The sequence below is a fragment of the Eriocheir sinensis genome, chromosome 28, assembly GCF_024679095.1.
Source record: "Eriocheir sinensis breed Jianghai 21 chromosome 28, ASM2467909v1, whole genome shotgun sequence".
Lineage (NCBI taxonomy): Eukaryota > Metazoa > Arthropoda > Malacostraca > Decapoda > Varunidae > Eriocheir > Eriocheir sinensis.
Window position 1 is genome coordinate 11,204,847 of NC_066536.1, and position 22,013 is coordinate 11,226,859.

Genomic DNA, 22,013 nt, shown 5'->3' on the forward strand with positions numbered 1-22,013 from the left:
AGGTTTGCAAACGGAATACTGAATATTACGACTTTTTAAAGTTTGAATTCCTTCAGTAATAGATAGGAAGAAAATAACTTTAAAGGCAAATAACTCAAAAACTGTTAATTTCTCCAAAAAAATAATGTGATATTCTGATTCTACGGACAAAAATACATAGAAAAATCTATATTAAAATTACTTTTAGCGCTGTACGCCAAACGGAAAAGACCCAGCGTCTAAATGAGTGGCACATTAGTGTGTGTGTGCGTGTGTGTGTGTGTGTGTGTGTGCTCTAATCACATACGAGAAAGTTCGGTATTTCGCCGGAGACTTGTCTGAGCGTAGTTCTTCATTTTTACCACTCTGGGGGTAATAGCAATATAATGAACGTAATCGATGCGTTTATAAACGCTAAATTATGTGTATGTGAGTCACTCCCCAGCAACACATTAACAGCCAAACTAACTCAAGCACTGGCATGGCTATTACAGGGCACACGCTCTTAACCATCATTCGAGGCTTCGCTAATACTCGTAGGACAATGACATGCTCGTCGTGATCTGCAGCCTAGTGATCAATCATAGTATGGATGGTATTGATATATATATATATATATATATATATATATATATATATATAGAGAGAGAGAGAGAGAGAGAGAGAGAGAGCATAGCCTGCTAGATACTGCTGCATACAATTACAATTATCTAGGACGTCAGAGCCAGGTCCCACATACATATTTTACGCCACATAGCCCTGAGTAAGTCGAGGGACCTGAGTAAGTGAGGCTCAGAAACGTACGTTCCTTTGTGTCAATTACCCTATATATAATATTATCTATACAGCCATACTATTAATACGTATATATACTTCAAAACTATCGAAACATGACAGTACTGCGAGCGAAGCCCCGAATGGTTCATAACGGGTGTTCGTGCGTGCGTTATCCCGTGGGCTGGAGGTGGAGGTTCCTGGTGTCGGCTACGAGTGCTGCCTAAACCATAGACACACGAGAAACATTAGCACGCCAGCCCACGCCATCCTGAGCTAAACAGGAAACAAACCATGATGATCAAGCCTCGAATGAAACAATGGAACGGCGGCTCGAGCAGCAGCCTAAGCCTAACAGCATATACAGATGCCTCGTGCCGCCCCTAGCCTAACCTGGATAAAAAGTTCATAGTAAACCTTTTACTGATGTCACTGGCCAGGTATTGATGCTGAATAAACACAATTTCACTATTCGATGCGTGTAGTCAAGGGTTTCATGGCCCCTAATACCAATTTAATAATGTATAAAGATGATCAAGGCGAAGCCTGTGGCAACTACACGGGCTTCATCTCTTCTCTCCCTCCTCAGGCAAGAATCATTTTTATTCCTATATGCGCTAGCTTATAATTAAATAGCCTTGCAAACTCTAGCCAAAACACTAACAACAACACTAACAATACTGAGAACACTCACAAGCTGTTGACTTCCTGTGATTCAGCGTCGAAGCCATCGGTGACCCCACTAGCATGCCCTGCCCTGGCCACTGGCTCACTCAGCACTGTAGGGATGGGAGTTTCGGTCCGAGTACCTACTACTCGGTGTACTCGGTTCTTGGATTTGAGTGAGTACTACTCGGTTTACTCGGTTCTTGCAATTCAATTACTTGATCCTTATAATCCCCGAAAATATGGGGGATTTAATTAATCGATCGATCGATGATGGATTAATAAAGCAAGAATAATGAACTTGGTAAGTCACATAACAGATCATCAGCCTGGGAAATGAAACTTATAATTGCAGTTAAAAAAAATATATATACGCAACACTGGTGGCGCGTAATATGTTTATGTGTATTGATTAGCTGCCCCATATATCGACAGATGTCTTATAATCTGTGGTCCTAGAGCCTTCTGTTTTATTTCGAGCATGAGTGCCGCTCTAGTGCCGAGGCGAGTGACAATGATGTTACGAAATTAATGTTATAACTATCATACATTGGCACATCTATTTTAATCATCGAGCTTTATTATAATATGCTATACTGGTAATATATATATATATATATATATATATATATATATATATATATATATATATATATATATATATATATATATATATATATATATATATATATGGATGATTGTAAAGTATACCCAGTAACCAAGTGGGACAGAAAAGGTGAAAGGACAGATATCAAATGAGGACAGGTTGGATTTAGCCAATAGAAACGTGATGAGCAAGAAGGTTAAAGAGAGAGAGAGAGAGAGAGAGAGAGAGAGAGAGTTCTTACTAATGGGTAGGGAACATGCAAAATAAATCTACATGCTGGGTAGATTTGGTTGACCTTTTATTTACACACTGACTAGTGTTAAATAAAATATAAGTATGATTGTGCACAAGAAAATAAATGATCGATGGGTACAATGCAGGTCAGGAATATTAAAAATATACACATTTTGTAATGGTATGGAGCTTAAGAACAATATACTTAGGTCTATTATTTCTAAGGTTGATGTAAAAGGCTTAGGGGTGTCATTTTCAGGACGTTCCACAATACAGGGTGAGTGCCACACCCACCCACAGCACAGGGTGAGTGCCACCCACCAACAGCACAAGGTGGGTGCCATCTCCTCCACAGCACGGGGTGGGTGACGCACCCACTCACAGCACAGGGTGGGTGCCATCTCCCCCACAGCACGGGGTGGGTGACACCCACTCACAGCACAGGGTGGGTGCCATCTCCCCCACAGCACGGGGTGGGTGACACCCACTCACAGCACAGGGTGGGTGCCACCCCCCCCCACACCACAGGATGGGTACCCCCCCCCACAGTAAAGGGTGAGTGCCACACCCCCACAGCACAGGGTAGGTGCCACCTTCCCCCATAGCACAGGGTGAGTGCCACACCCACCCACAGCAAAGGGTGAGTGCCCCCCCCCCACACACACAGCACAGGGTGGGTGCCACCCCCCCCACAGTAAAGGGTGAGTGCCACACCCCCACAGCACAGGGTAGGTGCCACCTTCCCCCACAGCACAGGGTGAGTGCCACACCCACCCACAGCAAAGGGTGAGTGTCCCCCCTCACCCAGCACAGGGTGGGTGCCACAGCCCCCACACAGCACAGGGAGGGTGCCATAGCTCTACCACAGCATAGGGCAGGTGCCACAACCCCCACAGAGCACAGGGTGGGGTGACAACCCACCACAGCACAGAATGGGGTGACAGAACCCACCACAGCATACAGCCCACCCAACACAGCATAGGGTTGTCATATCTCCAACACAGATTGGTGGGTCTCAGGTCCTACATAACACAAGGAGGGGTGCCACTCTCCTACACAGCACATGATAGAGTGCCAGGTCCCCCCACACAGCACACAGTAGAGTGCCAAGCCTCACACAGCATAGTTGAGTGCCAGACCCCCACACAACACAGGGAACCACATTCAACATTCATACTACAAACCACATTGCATTAATTTGACATTCTATGACTAGAGTACCTATAATTCTTTTGAATTTTTTGTATTTCATCAAAGTAGCAATTATTAGCCCGAATTTAAGAATTACGAAGGATTATGGAATGTTTACAAAACTAATGCACACATGCAAGTGTGTGCACACACACACACACACACACACACACACACACACACACACACACACACACACACACACACACACACATACACACAGGACAATCTTGGTCACCTTCTACTTTCAATCATGGTAAACAGCAGCTCATTATTACTTACTGACCTTTTACTAAGCACAGTGTGACACACCTGGGGAATGTTAAGAATCACTCCTTAAGTACAAACTATTACAGCAATAATGGTAGGAATGGATAGTGTCTTGTACTGTACAGATAAATCACTCGTGTTTTCTTGATGTCTCCTTGTAAAAAACAGATTAGACATGAAATTTTATGATGACGTTAATTCATATAAGAAGCTTTCAAACTTGATTCTTGGCAAGTCTGAGCTCCGAGAAGTGAGCATGTGAAAAAATGCTTATTAGACTGTCTTTTATAGGAATGATTTCTTTACATTGTATAAAACTTGTACATTGGTGGAAATAATTGCTGCAGCACCTACAGTTGCTGATTGGCATGAAGGCAAAGGGGAATGTTTGGATTGAACAAAAATAATAAGCAAATAGAATTGAGTGGTTGAGGCGGTCACAGCAGTGGGATGACGCACACAGCTGGGCCACCGCACCAAAAGCTAAATGCAACACAACTGGTGGGACATATTGTGGACACATTATGCAAGGGTTCTCCATTGAGACTCATTTAAAGAACATGAGAGACAATGAAACCTCAAAATTTTAGAAGACTATGCATGTTATGACTGTGAATTGAGCTGCATCTAACAATGTTATAAAAATATACAAAGAACAGTAATCAGTGACACATAACACAATAGGTAATCTTCCTTAACATGTTATTACCACTGTAAGTACTACCTTGAAACAAACACTTTACTCATTTATCTTTATAAAAATCAAGCCTTAGATGATATTTACATACAAAATTGATAATTCATAGCATCTTGCTTATGAGTTACATTTAGCTTCTCTACACTGCTAGGGATCAACTTACAGAGAAAGGTTTTGATATGTCTCCAACACATATAACTATTGCTTCTGGACACTTGCTTGATACTTCTATATTACATTGTTCCTGAAAACTCCTTTCTTGTATAAGACAAATAGGCTCTCATTATCTATCTCTGACTATGTACATTATCTACAGCAGTAAACACTTCTGGGCACCTGGCTCAGATGTGGTATAAAATAGTGTATGAAAGAGATATTAATATAATCTGTATACCTGCTGGTGAAATACTGACATTTCTGACCCATGTTCTTCCTGTTTGGTTGGAACATCAGTAAACTGCCAAAACTTGTCATGTGACTGCTTAAAAACAGCACCACTGGGTTATGGGTTGCAGTATTATAGATAAAGATTACTTGCTTTCCTCAATAATTCTTTCGACAAAACATTGCAGTACCTCAAAATAGCATCCCCAAAATACTGAGTGAATCAACACTGAAACACTAACAGGACATTAAGTAGCATAACCTTAACAATGGACTAAACTTGGCTCTGGAGGAATGAAGGAGCCTCAGCTGAGCCTTGGCACCACCATCACCAACATGGCACAGTGACAATAACACATCACTCAGAGACACAGCACACTGCCACCAACACACCTTCCATCAGCACAAACAGTGAGGAGGAGGAGCAGTGGTCTCACCCTCTCAAGATGATCTTGATTCTCACTTCTCCGTATGAAAACAAGGTACTACTAAGAATCTTGAAAAATACAGGAAAAATCTAAAACATACATTGATGAAGTGAAATATATTATTATTACATACAACCAGCTGTGACAGGAAAAGAAAGCCTTGACAAAACTAATTCAGGACCTCTCTCTCTCTCTCTTCTCTCTCTCTCTTCTCTCTCTCTCTTCTCTCTCTCTCTCTCTCTCCACCCCCTCTACATCAGAAGCCAGGAAGCAGTACTCCTGACAGTGATAGTGGGTCAGGAATGAACTTTCCTGCCAGCTGGGAAGACCAAGGCAGATTAGTACTTCGGTATAATTTACTTACAACTACTGGAAATGAGACTGAGAGGCAGTTATCAGTAAAAAAAAAATTTGTAGACTGTCCATACACTAGTACACTTGGAAGGAAAGTTAAGTGTTACTAAAGTACACGTTCTCTTCTGCACCACTTCAAACAAGACAACTGCCTCAGAACCACACCTCTCGTCATGTCTTACACTTGAGCATAGGCATCCACCAGCTTCCTGAGGCGCTCCACCTCCACCTCCATACAAGCTCGCCTCTTTCGCTCTTCGTCCAGCTCCTTCATGAGGGCCTGCATCTTCCGGTTTTGCTCTCTCCTCTGCTCCTCAAGTCGGTCCTCCAAGTTCCTCATCTGGGGGTTCATAGATGAATATCTTTACTCTATCTTCAAAATAAATCATGAACACATACAAGCTACAAAATGCTTATTATGATGGTGAAAAAGATTATTACTATATGCTCATATTTTTACACATAAAACAGTTTATTATGCTTATTGTGCCATTCTTTGACTAAATATTCCAGGCACAATCGTCCAGTAAAAGACTGTGTCAACACAACTGCTTCTAAGTGTGAGAGGAAATCAATAAGTTATGAAGAAACAGCTGAAGAGTTAGCATGTTATGAGCGGCATGACAGAGTAACCCCAAAACACTTGACGCTGCACATCATACATGTTAATGGTGGCAAATTAAGAAAAGTTCTAAAGCTGATTGTTTCTGCATTCCTTTTCTCTTTAAATGGGTTTTATTAACTTCAATTTTTTGGTTATCAAATGTTATTACAACTGCACCTATTACAATTAATCCTTGTGAAAATATTAATATCAATTTACACAAATCAAACATAGAAGGCTATTTCATGAATTTGTGATTAAATCTGAAAAGGATATATTTATAATAGACATTAATTAAAATTAACCACAATGACTTGCATCACTATCTTAATGGTATTACTTTCTGGAATTATTGCACATCAAATACTAATCAGACCTATTAGAAAACAACCTTTGATATGTACAACAACTTTCAGTGCTTACTTTAGGGAGCAATTCTTTGTACAGTGCATCAATTTTGTCCTCAACTTGTGCTGTGCTGTCTGTGGGCAAATGTTTCTTATTTTCTTTTGCTGGAGGGCTGGGGGCTAGTTTCTTTGTGTCTTGACTGGGTGGTGCAGTTCTTTTACTCTCTGAGGGTTGTGGAGTAGCTGGCAGGGGCTTGTTCTTTGAGGGAGGAGGCTGGGGTGTGAAGGGCTTGTGCTCATAATCTGGGGTGGGGAGGCGAGGCGACTCTGCGGGTTTGGGTTTAGGAGTGCCGGAGACCATGGGGGCAACGTGGCCGTGGGGGGAGGTGTCAAGGTTAGTGGGCTTGCTAGGCTTGGTGGCTGGCTTGGGGGACACTGCCGGGCCAGAGGAAGGTGAAGCATCACCCTCTGTGGAGAATATGGTATAAGTGGTTCAGTTGGTGATCTCAAAAAAATAAAAATAAATAAATAAATAAATAAAAAAAAAAAAATGTGGTTAATCATGCAAAAAAGAAGTATGTGATAAAACAATTATGTGTAAGGAACATGTTATGACAAAAAACATATGACTGAAAAAAGTGACGATGACATGAAACAATAACTACAAAGAACATCCTGGATTAGCTAAATACTGCTGGAAAGGAAGAAACTATAGAGAATCAAAAAGAAAAGAAAAAAAAAAAAAAAAGTTTCACAGATAAGGAGTGAGTCGAGTGATGGATGAAGGAATTGCTATGGACTGTAAAATTCATATAAACAAAACATGAGGATATCATAGTATCCTGCTGAATGTTGAGTAGGATTCAAATTCAAAAGGCACAGAGTTACCAACGTCAGAGCCTGCTTCATGACCAGCACCTTATAAATAGCCAGAGAATCATTTAGCAAATAAAATCTTTCAGCATTAGGGGTGTGTCTCGGGGTGGCTGGTAAGATATTAATGACATATTGGGGGGCTTCATGTTATGCAGAGTAAGTCAATCGCATGAAAAATATAAACACTCATGGTAGCAAACACATCAAAATATGTCAGGAAATGAAATTCTACAGTAGCGACCTTAAGGATATAGATATACCTAAAAACTACTAATGTGACCAGCAAGGTCAGCAGCCACCAGGTAAACAAAGTCAACACAAATGAGAATGTACAGACTTAAAAATTAGAAAAATATGTAACAGAAATGTGATTCATATATGCAACCACATTACTGCAATTTGTCTAAGTTAATCATATGTGACACCACACTTTACCTACCTGAAATAATGCCAGACAATCTTTTGTGTTTCTGTTTGAGGCCTAACTCCTGCAGCCAAGGCACAGTGGAGTCTTGCTTTGGGCTGGGATCCTGACGTAACCGAACTTCTGGCATTTTGCCAGCCGAGGGCTGGTTGAGGGCAGGAACACTGGGACTCCGGGACAGCTCTCCATTGGCCTGTGATGGTGTGTCCTGATGGCAGGTTAGTTACATTATTTAACTTTGCCCAGTAATAATCTGGTAACTTGTACAAAATGCTAATTCACTGCATATGCTGAGAGTTGATATCAAGGTTATCCATGCAGGTATTGCATTGACTAATATGCTGAGCACATGCAGGCAAACCACACACTATTTTCTATGCACAAAATGCCTAAATAAATAAAGAAAATAACTAAATAAAGAAAAGTAAAATGTGAACATGACACAAAAATAGTAAAACAACACAAAGAATTATGCCCATCCTTATATAACACTTCAATGAATTTGCTTCAAGATAGTGTTTTTGAAGGATAAGATTTTTAATTATCTCACTTTTTTCTAGTCTTGCTACCATTTTATCTGTCTGTCAGCTCCAGTGTGCAGTAGGCCAGAGATAAGATAAGACTCATACCTGTCACCACTATCTGCCTATCAGTAAACACCTACACTAACCTCCTTTCCTACCTGGAAATCCTGCATGCCGTTCTCACACTGGTTTATATCATTCAAATATCTTTTACTTCACTCACTACCTTAATAAAACAGGAACATGGTAATAAATTTCTGCCCTCTCCTTCAACACACAAAAAAGTTGATGTAAATTGTCTCATATACTCTCTTGATGCCACCCACTTCACAGTAATTTCTAAATGGAATGTCAAGGCTTGATAATGTGGGGTTGCATATTTTCACTGAAGTATTATCAATGTTTATCTCAGTATTATCACTTGTACATAGATGATAGTGGTGAGTCACATCTCTAGTTCCTTTGCACGATCCTAACACAAGACTATATACTATGATTTTTTTCAAATCTGATTGTAACCTAATATGTTTAGGAAAGGTAATTAAAGTTATGTCTTATATTATGACTCAAGACAAGACCAAATTATATAGCACTGAAAAATTGTCAAACATTATTCATCTAGTCTTTGCTATATCATTTGTGTTTGCATCAAATGTTTGAAAATAACATTTGAGAATGCGTTTCAAGCACATATCTTCATTGGGCTTGGAGTTTTGAATTAATGCACAGGGGGGCACCTGGTCCTTGAAAACATTGACTATCCAGGTCTATTTTACTTGTCTAAAAGAAATTATGGCCCCAGACTTAATTCTTCATGATGAAAGGTCCAAGGACTGACTGAGTCCTCGGTCCTTTAACCAGTTATATATATATACAACATGTGACAGTTAATGAGAGGGGTAACCAGTTACACACTTTATCACTACAGTAAATTATTCCAGCTTTCCACATGAGGTCAGGAGATTAAGATTCGGTTGCACTACGATGGTGCAAATGAATACATCTGCCAGAGGATGGCATGTTCCACTTCTATTCATCAATCATTATTGGTAATTTTCCTCAGCCCTTCTCTTTTTAGTAAACAAAAATAGGGTAAGGGATGCTGGACAGTCTAGAGTTGTTGAAACGGATCTGTGGTTCCTCTTTTTGTCCTCACTAAACAAAGGACCGACTCTCCAGCTCAAGGTCCTTAAAAAGGACAGAATTCATGAAACTTGATACATACTTTTATAACTCAATCCTGCTCACCTTTGCATTAATGTATAGTTGGATGTGTCAGGGATTGCATCTCAACTGAGCATATAGAAAAGCAAGTTTCGTATGCAACCATTTTGCCAGTAACATAACCAAAGAGGAATGCCTGTATGTCTTCTAACGAGTTATAATTCAGTTATAATGTTATAAAATGTAATAAATAACAGTTATAATTAAGGTAAGTAAGGAAGTCATCATCAGAACGACATGCTAAAGCAAAACCGTATGGCTCATGGACACCTGCATGAATTCCGTGACTAAACATCATTATTATGTCTTCCACTGAAAACACCAAAAATACTCAACACTACATTCACTGCACAAAATCACAACTTTGTAAGTCACTCAACATTCCAAAACAACTCCACTGAGTAACAACCTACATCAGTAAATGAGAAACGCCAAAGTTTCTTCATTATGGCATCAGTTACGAGAGTCGTGGAGAGTTACACAGCACACACAAGCACAAAACCATGCGTTCAAAAGGAAAGTGCCCAAACACCCCACTTCTTAAGATGACAAATGCACCTGTCTAACGGTTGTGCCAGAACACATGAACTGAGACTTAGCCAACTCACTCGCCCGCTGTTGCTCTTATCTTTTATCATGGATTACACACACACACACACACACACACACACACACACACACACACTACACACACATGGTCTCCACATGAAGGGAGTGTCAATTAAAATGCCTCAATGATTGGCAATGGCTCCTATCATGATTTTAATATGTATATATCATTAATATGCCAGGAGTGAATTGTTTGATAAACCTATTTACTGATAATACTAAAATCATGAAACAAAGCTATAAACTTTGACTGTTGTAGAGAAGCTACAAGAAGACACAGACAAATTATGCAGATGGAGTGAAGCCTAGAAAATGGAGTTCATTACCAAGAAATGTTGTGCTAGAGAAATGGGGAGAGAGTAGCATGAGATCTAGATGGAACTATAAGATGAATAATGAGGATACTGACAAATTAAAGGAAAAGAAACCCATCAGCGGAAAGGCACATAAATAAAATTCTTGGAGTGATATGCTGATTACTCAACGTGTGAGTGCCATCTAATTCCATGGATAAAGAAATCTTGAGGAAATCAATGGTATTCTTGATATAACCAAAGCTGGAATATGGAGCTGTAATCTGGTCACCTTACAGAAAAAACATAGGGAAACTGGAGAGGATACAAAGAGCTCCAACTAAACAGGTGCCTAGTGCAACTTTTGTATGAAGAGAGATTGGATCACTTTTATCAGAAAAGGCTGGAGGAAAGAAGAGAAAGAGAGGACTTGATAATTATGTTTAGTGCAATGAATGGGTTAGAAAATGTGGACAGGAAAAGTGAAGGTGTGGAGACAGGATAACACAAGTTTCTCAAATTCTGTACACAACATCTAGGTAAACAAATAGGGAAACACACACACACACACACTCACACACACACACACACACACACACACACACACACACACACACACGGCCCAGTAGCTCAGGGGTAGAGCGTCTGGCTCACAACCAGAAGGACCGGGGTTCAATTCCCCGGCCGGATGAAGATAAGTTGGGTTTATCTTCTTTCACGTGTAGCCCCTGTTCACCTAGCAGTAAGTAGGTACGCGACGTCAGGCGAGGAGTTGTGACCTCGTTGTCGTGGTGTGTTGTGTGTGAGTGGTCTCAGTCCTACCCAAAGATCGGTACTACGAGCTCTGTGCTCTTCCGTAGGGGAACGGCTGGCTGTCTCGAGAGACCCGCAGCAGACCAAGAGGTGAATTACACACACACACACACACACACACACACACACAGACACACACACACACTAACCAGCAAAGTACAATATAGCCAACATACAGTAAAGCAATCTGATGTAAATTAGCAAAAGGTAAATGTGACAATAAAAGTAAAATCTTCAATAAGTTGCCTCAACTTTCAACCATCCAATCAATTATCCTATTTTTTGTATGATGAAAATTTGCAAGCTGACATTCAAAATATGAGCAAATCAGTAATAAAACAGATCATTCCCGAATAGTAAGAGTATCCAACAGCACACTGTGGACTCCATCTACACCCACACTTGCCTCTCCAGTATGATTTACCATAACATGGCAGAAATTCCAGTTTCCGAGTTTTAAAATCTTCATATTTGAGGAAGTAGATGTAACAGTTCCTCACAGCAATTTTCTTTATTTCTTTTTAAATATAACGAAATATGAAGGGTAATGAGTTGCCAGTACCATCCAAGACAATGAGTTATTCCGCTTCCCAATAAAAAAACATCGTGAGCAAAAACCCGATAAATCAAACAAGCCTACATAAGTAACACAAAAAATTCCCATGTAGAGAAACAGCATGATATAACAGCGGACAGAAAGCAACACTGCAACCACAAGCAAAAGATATGTTAGGCCACTAAGGTCTTCAGTCAGCACATTAGAGCTGGACTGAGCAGCATCCTTGCAGCTCAAGGATCACTTACATGGTCTTCCTTGTCCTCAGGGGTTGGGGGGAGAGGAGAGTCTGTTTCATCGGTGCTTTGGGCTTTCATCTGAAGTGGCAGCAGCAGGAGCAGCAGGGGATGAGGGGTAGATAGAGAGAGAGAGATGTGCTTGGTTAGACCCACACCCAGGCTGGGACAGATGCAGAAGAGGATAGATAATACAATACCAAACATCCCTGACCCTCCTCTGAGGCTGCCCACTGAACTTATCCATGAAATCCAAAACAAGCCACTTGTGCTTATCAACAGGATATTTTTATACCTGCATGATGCATGATGCAAATTAGTTTTCTCATGAAGGCACAGAGCTAGGACAAAGGATTGTGGCACCAGGGCTGTTAGGGGATCCAGGGGTAATGTAAAAGCTGTGAAGTCATACACACTCACTGTATGGCAGCATGGCATTCTCTTAAGTGTAGGAAATAAGATTTCATATCCTACAGAAACATAGGCAATTCTGAGTGTGTACAAGTGGTGTAAAAATTGCGAACTCACTGTTCTTGGGGCATGTTACACAAACATAATGCAAAGACGCAGCCAAGGGTAACATACTTTCATGAGACATCAATCTGTTGTGTTTCTCTAACACAAACAAAATTATGATGCACTGACTGTAACTTCACTCCCCAGGTCATTTTCAGGAGGGTCAAGGACTGCACCTGTGCCTCAAGGGTTAGTAAAACAACAGTTGCTGTGTGTGTGAGGGAGCCTAGACTACTGCAGCTCAAGGTGTAAAGTTAACAGCTTGGTGAGTGATGGCAGATCTCTGTGATCAATTACTAAAAGACTCAAAGAAGTGAATGAGTGTCTACAATAATCTCCATTGTTAGTTAATTAGACCAAGCATACTGTGCCTTGTCGCTTATACTGTGATATGTACATTAGTGCAATAAGGTGGTTCACAAATGCTTATTTTTTCATGAGCTGCAAAAATATTCAATACAGGAGTAGTACTCAATTTGATAGAACGTTGTGATAGAATTTTTGAAAACAAGTCTATTTTTATAAGCAACATTTTATAATCATTCCAGGAGTTAATGGTTCTATTCTGTATTTTATTTAAGTAGTTTGGTACACAACAGCTTTCCAATAATAATTACAGAAACCTAAATGTCAGTCACTTCCTATCTTATACTGATAAAAATCATCATGTTTTATCTTGATGAAAGTTATCTTAGAAACATCAATAAGTCTGAAATCAAATTCTCAAATCACATTAATTGCTCAAATAAATCAAATAATTTTTCTTATTATTCCTGCCTGTCTTATTACTTCATTTAATTTCTTTATTTTCAAACCTTGAGCAATTCTCCACTGCAATACAGTAATGCAAGATAACATGCAGCACAGCTGATGATATTCAACACTCACATTCTCCTTGAAGATGCCTGAGGGGGGCCGCCGGTGGGAGGGGCCTTTGGGCCGTAGCTGGGTGACATGAGTCAGCTTCTCCCCATCTGTGTCAAGGGTGAGGCTGCCTCCATCATCTGTCCCTGCAAGGAGGTAAGAAATGTCTGTTACAGGTCCAGCTTTAAAAACTATGCCAAATTCACACATACTTGAACTAATATAATAGTACTGCCTGCCACCAGAGAATACAGATCATGCTATATCATCAACAAAAAAAGGCATAAACCCTCAAAATGAAACCATGTACCTATACTTAACCCATTTAGTTTACTCTTCAATATACATTATTTTTTTGGAGATGTAGAAATACTTACCCTCTCCTGATCACATTACCTCTCAATATAATGCAATTGGGGACATGGATATATCTATATCTTTCCAGTCAGCTTACCTCTTGGTACAGTCTTCTTTGAGAACATTGGCATGGCTGGGTGAGGGGGGGTGATGATAGTTTGTGGGACACCCTCATGAGGCTCAGAAACAGCCGGGGTGCTCTGGGTGGTGGGCTTCTTCTCGGGGGGAGGTGGGGCTGAAACCTTTTTTTCTGGTAGGGGAGGGGGTGGTTCTTTGCCTGAGGGAGGGTAAATAATTGATTTTTCAGTGACGAAGAATGTCTATTTGTCTGCAAACCCAAATGCCTGTCTGCAAACCCAAATGCCTGTCTGCAAACCCAAATGCCTGTCTGCAAACCCAAATGCCTGTCTGCAAACCCAAATGCCTGTCTGCAAACCCAAATGCCTGTCTGCAAACCCAAATGCCTGTCTGCAAACCCAAATGCCTGTCTGCAAACTCAAATGCCTGTCTGCAAACCCAAATGCCTGTCTGCAGACCCATATGCTTGTCTGCAAACCGATATGCCTGTCTTACTTTCAAAATGACACCAGTTCACTTTGTAGTTTCTCAAGGTGTCCATATATAATAAACAACAAAGCTGATTAATATTTTCCATTAACATCATGCACTGATTTGTTTCCTCTATAAGCTGTCATTAAACTAAAGGTAAAGTGTTTCAGTAATACTGATCATCCTTGGTCTTCTCCCACTTACTCAAAACAGAACAATATAATACTCTGACATAAAACTATCATTCCTTGTAAGCCAGTGAGAAGGTAATAATCAGGAGCTCCAGATGACAAAAATGTCAGGAGGATTATCATTCATCATTTTTCTCATATTGGTATCAAGGCCCACGGAAGCCTTTTCAGTCCACATCTGAAGCACTCCACAACCCTGCACTTACATGAAGATGCAAAACAGTCCTGGAATGCTGGTATATGTTGTTTGATTCTCAAAGGCAAGGCAACAGTCTAGAATATGTAGGAGCACAGCGTAAAGGTACAATGGCACCACAAAACTAAGGGGTGTGATATGTTGCCCAGGGAACCACTGGCCTGCCTGCTAACTGATAAGACTATCTAATCAATAGCAAGCTTCACTTCATGATTACTTTAGAGGTATCGAGCCATTTTTGGGAGTAGGTAAAACAATTTTGTAAGGAGAGTGAACTTGTAGATGTGAAAAGTAAAGACCTTGCTTTTTTAAAAATGGAATATGAGTTGTGTAAGTGGAAATTACAAATTCAACAAATATTTATGCCATAGTAATAAGAAGAGTAAGGTTTATGACTAATAGCAAATATGTGCACATGACTTTAAGGATTAGGGAAGAGCAAGAGGAATGATGGAATAGTTTGAAAAAGTAGGAAAGGCTTGGGAAAGTGGCATACCAGAATGACAGATTAACAAGGACTTTCATATATTAAAAAAAAAGCAGGAAAAATGAAGGTATATACTTCACATTGGTGGAGAAGAAAGGCAAAATCAAAAGTAAGATGATGAGTTGGAAGGTGTGATAATATGGCACACAGGAGTGAGTGGCCTGATAACAACACTTTACCCAACATGGTACTGACAGCTGTGCCAGTGAGGCAGCAGCACCTTACCTGACTTGTGGAGCGTGCTGGTGGGTGTGCTGTCCGTGGAGCTACTCGGTGATCCTTTCTTGGCTAATACTGCAGCGGGCTTCTCAGGCCGAGGTGGTTTGGCCTAAGATAAAAGTAAAAGGAAGGCGTCAGTCTCCAATAACTGAACAACAATAACTAGTTACTGTCAAGAGACAAATGTATATGCATGAATAACCAAAATAACTAATTAACTAACTAACTAACTAACTAACTAACTAACTATATATATATATATATATATATATATATATATATATATATATATATATATATATATATATATATATATATATATATATATATATATATATAAAACCTAAGATATGGAATAAAATGCAAACTGCTTAAGGATGCATAGTAATAAAGCAAAAGTGAATGTGAATGTTGGAAATTAAAAAAAGAATATTGCAGAAAAATATCTGTAATAGCACGAAGATTATTTCTCTGTGCTTGAAAGAAAGTAAACATTCATCACTAAAGAGGTAGATTAAGTTATTTTAGAGAAAAGGACAAAGTGAGAGTAGGAGAGAAAAGGAAAAGTTTTCAGCTGAGGGAATTTGTATTTGGGGGACAATGAAGGGCAGCAGCAATAAGGAAGGGGAGGTGATGGGCAGGGCTGGAGCACAAACATGGGTAAGGAGGGAGGGGGAGAGTGTCAATAAGATAGGGAAAGGGTAGTGGTGAAGGGAGTGAGCAAACAACAATCACAGCTTTCAGATTCAACACTTACCTTTCTGGCCTGTTTGGTGCCAGCCATAGTTGTTACAAAAATCATTAATATTATTACACACAAACCCCTCACATGATATGCTTCATTTGCATGGCACAATTACATCTAACACTGTCCATGACCAGCAGCTGCAATTTCTGATATGAGGCAGTTGTCACATTATTCTAAATTTCACAGCCTGACAAGGAGGGTTTTTTCAGCCATCAATGAATGTCCAACTAAAAAAATCCTTAGTGTTTAAGTGTCTAGCACCACAGGAGGCAGCAGTAATAATCCCTGACAGCTGGAGAATGGGAGAGTAAGGTCAGTGGGGATGGCTGGAGAAGCAGAGGTGACTAACGCTTAATTGGATTGCCTCCTTCCATAACAGACAGACACACACACATTCCTCCTTCAACCCTCACTGACCCACAACTCAGCACTCCATATACAGAAGACCTACATAAAACATCACACACTCCACTGCCTCAGCATGAAAGCTAACCACTCACAACAAAGTAATATATTATGATAGATTATGTTTCTTATGGTGTTTTGAAACTGAAGTAAAAAATTATAAATAAATGAATGAGGCAATATATGAGGACTCCACATCCAAAATATAATATTACAAGTTAAAGTTCCTTTAACTGTTAAATGTATTGAAGTTAGAAGACTTCAGGGGGTCCTGCTACTCATCGTCCCGTTATTCATCATTTCACTCTCGTTGGCAATATTTTGAGTGTGGAAACAAAAAATTACCCTTTCTTTCATTATCATGACAAAGTACTTTTGTATCGAGTGTGCTGAGGTCATCACAGTATCCACACAACCACTGCACTAAAGAGCATATTTGCCAACAGCAATAGTGCTAGTTTGCACTAGCACTATCATAATTTCACCCATAAATGAAAGATCTGTGCTTCTGAAATAGACTGCTCATGTGTGCCTTAAACCATATATAATACTCTTATGAAAAATTATGTTTCGCCGTTTGTCAAGTCGTTGTTTAGTTTTTTGGTCGACATTTAAGAAGAATAATGGGGACTCCCTGTATTGTAGAGTGACATCGGGAAAGCATTCTGGATATGGTTTGTTTTGCTTGGAGGCTGATTGATTGATGACTTGAATTTTATTACTCTTACAAATTTTAAGCATAATATCTATTAAGCAAAATTACTTTTTGGGCTACATCTTTTGATCACATTGAAACTAAGCAAATATAAATGTTAGTGTACGAGACAGAATGCTCACCTCAAAAACAGTTTGAATATAAAGCCAAAACAGCCTACATTGGTTCCCTGTCTCATTAATCATTGCTCACCTATGACTATGTATGTATACATGTCAATGAATTATCTCTTGAAATAATGTTGCCACAACAGCAAGAGTTTGAGCCTGCATGCTGGCAGGTGCAAGGCCTCACATTAAAGGATGAAGCTGAAAAGTAGTGGAATATGCCAGAAGTTTGAAAGTCAATGACTAACCAGGGAAAGGGAAGCACCACATTTATGAACCTCGTTGGTCAGACTGAAATATCATCAATGACACTGAGTGGTGTCTCACAGCCCATCATAATGATAAGCAAAAAAATACTATGACACAAATGGCACTTAAAACTAAAATCCAACTAAGGTAGGGGCCAATGATGTTCAGGGTCAGTGTCACTCCTAGACGAGACACTCACCATTTCCTCTGAGCTGAGCAGCTCCACAAAGTTGTCTGGGAAGACGCCGGTGTTGCCGCCGAGCTCCCCTTTCCACCATCCCTTGTCTTCCAGCTCCTTGCACAGCACTGTGATGATGTCCCCCTTTTGCAGTTCCAGCTCATCCTCATGTTCCTTAACATAGGGGAATATGACCCGCGCCAGCTCCCGCACTGACAGTGTAAAAGGGAAAGTGTCAGTGCTTCATGACGCAAGCATATCTATATCTGTGCCAACACTCACACACCCACACACAGCCTTCTTGCACTGATGGTAAAAAGGGTAGGGGTTTGATGGTGCATGTGCACTAGCACACATGCAAGCACACACCCCATCTCCACCCCTACACACGCATGCAAACATGCACACACACACTCTCAATACTCGGAACTTAAGATGTCCACAAAATCATAGCTCTGTACTTGAGATGAGTTCAGAACCCTTGTAACAGTGACTGAATGATGTGAAAAAGGAAGAGAGGACTTACCTGGTTTGGGAGGTAGCTGGGGTGGAGGGGGCTGGTGTGGAGGGTTTGTGGTGGCAGTGGTAGTGTTGTGGTGAGTGGATAGGAGGTCCCTCTTGGCTGCTTGCTCCACCTGCAATGCCAGGCAAAGAGTGAAATAAAATCATACATATTTTCATGCTTCTTTACACTTCCTTTCTTTTGATAAAAAATATCCATAATTAATATGTTTCACCATCATTGTTATCTGCATCATTAGTTATTACTAGTCCACTGCAGGACAAAAGGCTTTCCCAGTATTCTCCACCTCTCTCTGTCTGATGTCAGGCAATTATGACATCAACTATAAGTAAGGAAAGAGGTGAAGTCATGGAAGAGATGAAGAGACATGTGTGGATAATCAGAATAAAAAGTCTCAGATGTGTGGTGGTGGTGGTGGTGATGGTGTTACCGTGCTGGTGACACAGCGAAGGTGCAAGGCAGTGTAATAAGGGACATTTTACATAATCATGTGTGGTTCCTAAACAGTGCTGAACAGTATACACGAAAATATCACAATCATTGAAATGACAATTGTTTATATTAACCATACATACATAAAAATAGGAGCTACTCAGATTGATGGAAGATTGAAGGGAGGGGTCATTTTGGAAAAAGAAAGTTGGAAAGTTTTGTTTGGTCGGCGCAACGTCTGTGGTCATATGCTGAAGAGAGACAAGGGGAAGGAATTATAGGAGAAGGGAACAGATTCCAGGAGACGGGACACAACCCCCGATTAATACCTGGTACCCATTCACTGTTGGGTGGATAGGGGCGTAGGGTATCGGAAAAGCCGCCCAAAGTTTTCCACTCCGCCCAGGAATCGAACCCAGGCTTTCTCAGTTATGAGTCGAGTGTGCTAACCACTGCACCATGAAGCCCCAGGATCATTTTGGTAAATCATATAGAGTACATGAGAAATGGTTTCAGATCGGTTTTATTAATGCTTTAATATCGCGAATCCTACCTTACAAAATATGTATTTATCATTATGTCACACACAGTAATAAAGAAATGTGTATTACTGCATAATAATCTGTATTTTGGGCAAGTAGTTATGGATTAAAGGCATTGAGTTCAAAGTTCAATGCTTATTTGCCTTACTTTCTGATATCACTGAGGATCACGAAGCCGTATTGCTGGGAAAATTAGGGTCACAGCAAAATAAACGTTTGTAACCACTGATCCATACCAATTTAGGAAAGTGCATAAATCAATTACAGCAAACAGAAGCAACCCTCAACCTGCCACAGCTCCTCACCTTGGGCTTCTCTTCACTGCCTGCTACTGTGGCTCGCTCCAGGGCATTGATCCGAGTCTTGTCAGTCTTGGAGGTGCCTTTGTCCCCCTTGGGCTCCAGGGCAGGTGGTAGCTTGTGGGGCAGGTCACGGAAATTCTTCACTTGGCCTGGGAGGAAGGTGAGCAGTACTCAGATCACAGTACAAACAAACAAACAAACAAACAAACAAAAAAACCTTTGTGATACCTGATTTCCTATGATATTAGGTACACAGTGGCAGTCTTGACAAGAGTCTATTTCCTTAGTAAGTGTTGTTGATACCACAGATAAAAGCTACTCTTGAGCTGCCTTGCTGCAAAGTTTAAAAAAATATATTTTCATAGATAAGGCCATGAGGACATAAGAAAGGTGAGAGACTCTCTGACCACATGCTAAAAACAATGTGCAAATAACTGGTTTTGTTACATAAAAAACATGATGCAAGGTTACCAGGGCTGAAGCAGTTATCATTACCTAATGCCATAGCTTTAATTGTTTTGATTACAAAATGGATCTTTATATTACAAAAAAATTGCAAGAGTTGAAAATAACATTTTGTCAGATGGTTGAATACTTCAGACAGAGCACACAAAAGGTAAGTGCAAAGTAACGTCTTGCCTCTTTCCTTTGTTTCATATTTATATTTACCTGACTGAACTATTTTACTCCAGTCTATGTATAATTCCTCTATTTTTTGTCATCTATTTTTCCTTTCATATTTTTATATATTCTTTGCCATTGTAGTGGCAGGTCACTTCCTTAGTCTTTCATTATGAATCTCCTATCATTCCATGCTCCAATATTCAACTTTGTTTTCTTTTGCCCCGTTTCCTTCATTTGCCGACATTTCTTTTATGTTCCAATTTTTCATCATCTTCCCCACCTCTATTATAATTCATAGTATTCTTTTATCCTCACCATTCTCTTTGGGTAAAGACTCCTTGGGCTTATGAATGGGCTGAAAGGCAGACGATCCACAACCAAGAACCTTGGTGGACCCTTCGGTGGTGTTAGTGTTGGTGGTGGTGGTGTTGGCATGGGTGGTGGGGGCAGTGGAAGTGCGGGTTGGTTCCCCCTTCAGCGCATCCTCCTTCTTCAGGTCCGACACCTTTACCCCATGCCCCATTCCATGCACAGGCTTAGGCTTGATCTCTGGTGTAGGTGAGCCTGGATAAAGGGTGAAAGAAATCAGATAGTCAGGCCATAATAATGTCTAAAATGAAATTAAAATATAGTAATTAAGTACTATGACAGTTAATGTGTCAACCTTACTTCTCTCATAGCATACACTTCCATATTTCAGTTAAATTGTCATTTACTCATTCCTCTGTACAGGGTCTCTTATAAAGGGACCAATGAATTCCTTAAGTGCACACTATGTAACTTCACTTCTTGTATCACATTTTTCCATTTTTCATAAACCTTCTTGCCATCAACTTTGATCATAGATCTGCTGAGTTACCTGACAGTCTCATCTAACAACACAAACATTATGCTTTTAAAACTGTAAACATTCATGGTGCCTGGGTTGGTCCTTACCCCTGCCATTCACATTGAGCTGATTATTGATTGATTGATTGATGTTCTCCAGGAAGGACTCCAGCAGCTTCGTCTTCCCGTCTTCACTCTCTCTCTCCGCTATCTCCTCAACAAAGTTGGAGGGAAACATCCCAACCTGGTGGGAGAAAACAAGAAATATATTTACTTGCAAAACAACATGAACAATGGAAGGTTTGACACTTCAGTGACATGAAAAATAGGCTGTACAAAAAGACAAATTAATATATGAAACAGCATCTGATATTAGAAAAATAACCTCATTACAAACTGAATAAACACACACATAATGACTGAGACAATATCACCATCTGACATTTAAGCTAAAGTAAGTATAGCTGATATGAAAAGCAAAAAATGAATGAAACAATAATAAACATAACACACGCTAACCAAAACGCACACTTGAGTTAACACAAACAACACACCAGCCAAGTACCATCCTGACACAAGAGGGAGAGTGGCAAGAGTCTGACCCACTCACTGACCTGTCCGTCCAGCACGCCTTTCCACCAGCCCTCCTCCACCTCCTGCAGTACGTTGATGGTCTGGCCTACACACAGCGGCAGCTCGTCATCATGCTGCGGAGTGTAGCTGAACACCACCCGACACCTCCGACCACCCATGTCTGCCAAGACCAGAATGTCATGAAGGGGAGGAAGATAAAGACAAAAACAAAATACGTATAGAAAGAAAAAAAATGAGTCTTGAAACAAACAACTGAAGAGAGTGTGATTGTGAGTTGAATGTTTTATATCACCAGTA

General features: G+C 40.3%; 1 protein-coding gene across 3 annotated transcripts; it reads right to left on the minus strand.

Annotated features, from left to right (window-relative positions):
• Window positions 1-2,307: 2,307 nt before the first annotated feature.
• LOC127004504 (SH3 domain-containing kinase-binding protein 1-like) lies at window positions 2,308-21,904 on the minus strand. 3 transcript variants are annotated; one of them, XR_007757858.1, is made up of 14 exons: window positions 21,737-21,904; window positions 21,231-21,366; window positions 20,610-20,858; window positions 19,674-19,819; window positions 18,398-18,506; window positions 17,893-18,083; window positions 15,476-15,578; window positions 13,925-14,104; window positions 13,495-13,616; window positions 12,103-12,171; window positions 7,851-8,043; window positions 6,612-7,003; window positions 2,772-5,924; window positions 2,308-2,716 (listed from the first exon to the last, which is right to left on the minus strand). XR_007757858.1 is itself a non-coding variant. In XM_050872289.1 (13 exons), the coding sequence occupies exons 1-13, from the start codon at window positions 21,872-21,874 to the stop codon at window positions 5,763-5,765; spliced, it is 2,190 nt and encodes a 729-aa protein (XP_050728246.1). In that variant the 5' UTR covers window positions 21,875-21,904; the 3' UTR covers window positions 2,308-5,762. The 3 variants fall into 3 exon arrangements, 2 of the variants coding, with proteins under 2 accessions (XP_050728246.1, XP_050728247.1); XM_050872289.1 differs by having other exon boundaries at window positions 2,308-5,924; XM_050872290.1 differs by lacking the exon at window positions 12,103-12,171 and having other exon boundaries at window positions 2,308-5,924.
• Window positions 21,905-22,013: the final 109 nt, after the last annotated feature.